Consider the following 1336-nt stretch of genomic DNA (forward strand, 5'->3'; position numbering starts at 1 on the left):
ACACACACACACACACACACACACACAATCACACACACACACAATCACACACACACACACACACACACACACACACACACACACACACACAACTTCAACATTCTTCCTATCACACTCTATAGAGACAGGAGGCTCTAACCTGGAAGGTTTGTGCTCCTTCGCCCCGAATGATACGACATGAGGAGCTGAGCTCGATCCGACCCTGTGGCTTCCGGATGACATCACTCTGTGGGAGAAAGGAAATAAAATGCAAGATTTTGTTGGGAATTTAATGGACCTCCAAAATGTCAAATTCAACTGCTTCCAATAGGAAAGGCTCTGTCTTGGGGTACTCACTGGTGACTTGTAGTACAGGATCTCTCCATTTCTCAGCACAAACCACCGTCTCTTCCATGTCCTGACCTGGCCTCCCATCTTCAGCAGATAGCCAGACTTCTCCAAAGGCTCCTGCAAGTACACGGATGGCTCACTCCAACCACAGACACCTGACTGAGGATGCAGTACATAGCTCGCAGCAGCTGAGATGCGTTGTTCTGAGTGCGGATCTCATAGGAACCTATAGAACTCCAACGGGACTGGGCAGGTTAGGTACAGGAAGGATGTTCCTGATGGGGAGGGGAGTCCAGAACCAATGGTCATAGTTTAAGGATAAGGGGTAATCTTGTTAGGACTGAGATGAGGAGAAAGTTCTTCACCAGAGAGTGGTGAGCCTGTCGAATTCACTACCACAAAGTGGTTGAGACCAAAACGTTGTATTTTCAAGGAGGAGGCAGATATAACTGTTGTGGCTAAAGGGATCAAAGAATATGCAGGGGAGGTTAGGATTAGGGTATTGAGCTCAATGATCAGCCATGGTCATATTCAACAGCGAGAGAGACTCGAGGAGTCGAATAGCCTACGCCTGCTTCTATCATCCAGGTTTCTTTGCCTGTGGCCTGCAGGATTAATTCCTTCAAACGTCCATGACATTTCCTCCTTCTGAAACTTCCATCACCCTCACAGGCAGAGTTCCGCCTCATTACCATTCACTCTGTGGGGAAAAAAAATTCTTTCTCCTGCCCAAACCCCTACCCCCACCCCTCCAACCCCTAACACTTGCCCAAAACCATAAATCTGTCTGCTCCCCTATTGTCTGCGTACCATGAGCTGGTGAGAACCAGCTGATCAAATCCCATCATCGTCCTGTACACCTGGAATAAATCTCACCCTGACCTCCTTAACTTGAAGGCCCCCACCCTGGTTCCTCTGAACTAATCTGGGCTACAGACCCTTTCCCTCCCCCACACCCTGGGACAGTCTAGTCAATCTCCACTGCACCGTCTCAAGGAGCCCCACC

General features: G+C 49.1%; 1 protein-coding gene across 1 annotated transcript in view; it reads right to left on the reverse strand.

The window, feature by feature from the left end:
- Positions 1-1336, reverse strand: part of plekhh1 (pleckstrin homology domain containing, family H (with MyTH4 domain) member 1) — a 110577-nt gene that overhangs the window by 49550 nt on the left and 59691 nt on the right. Inside the window, exons 12-13 of the mRNA XM_048599944.1 lie at positions 337-447; positions 140-226 (exon numbers count right to left, since the gene is read on the reverse strand). Coding sequence (XP_048455901.1) covers positions 140-226; positions 337-447 — 198 coding nt within the window. The remainder of the gene's footprint in view (positions 1-139; positions 227-336; positions 448-1336) is intronic.

This window comes from Rhincodon typus, chromosome 8 (assembly GCF_021869965.1).
Source record: "Rhincodon typus isolate 14 chromosome 8, sRhiTyp1.1, whole genome shotgun sequence".
In the NCBI taxonomy this organism is placed as follows: domain Eukaryota; kingdom Metazoa; phylum Chordata; class Chondrichthyes; order Orectolobiformes; family Rhincodontidae; genus Rhincodon; species Rhincodon typus.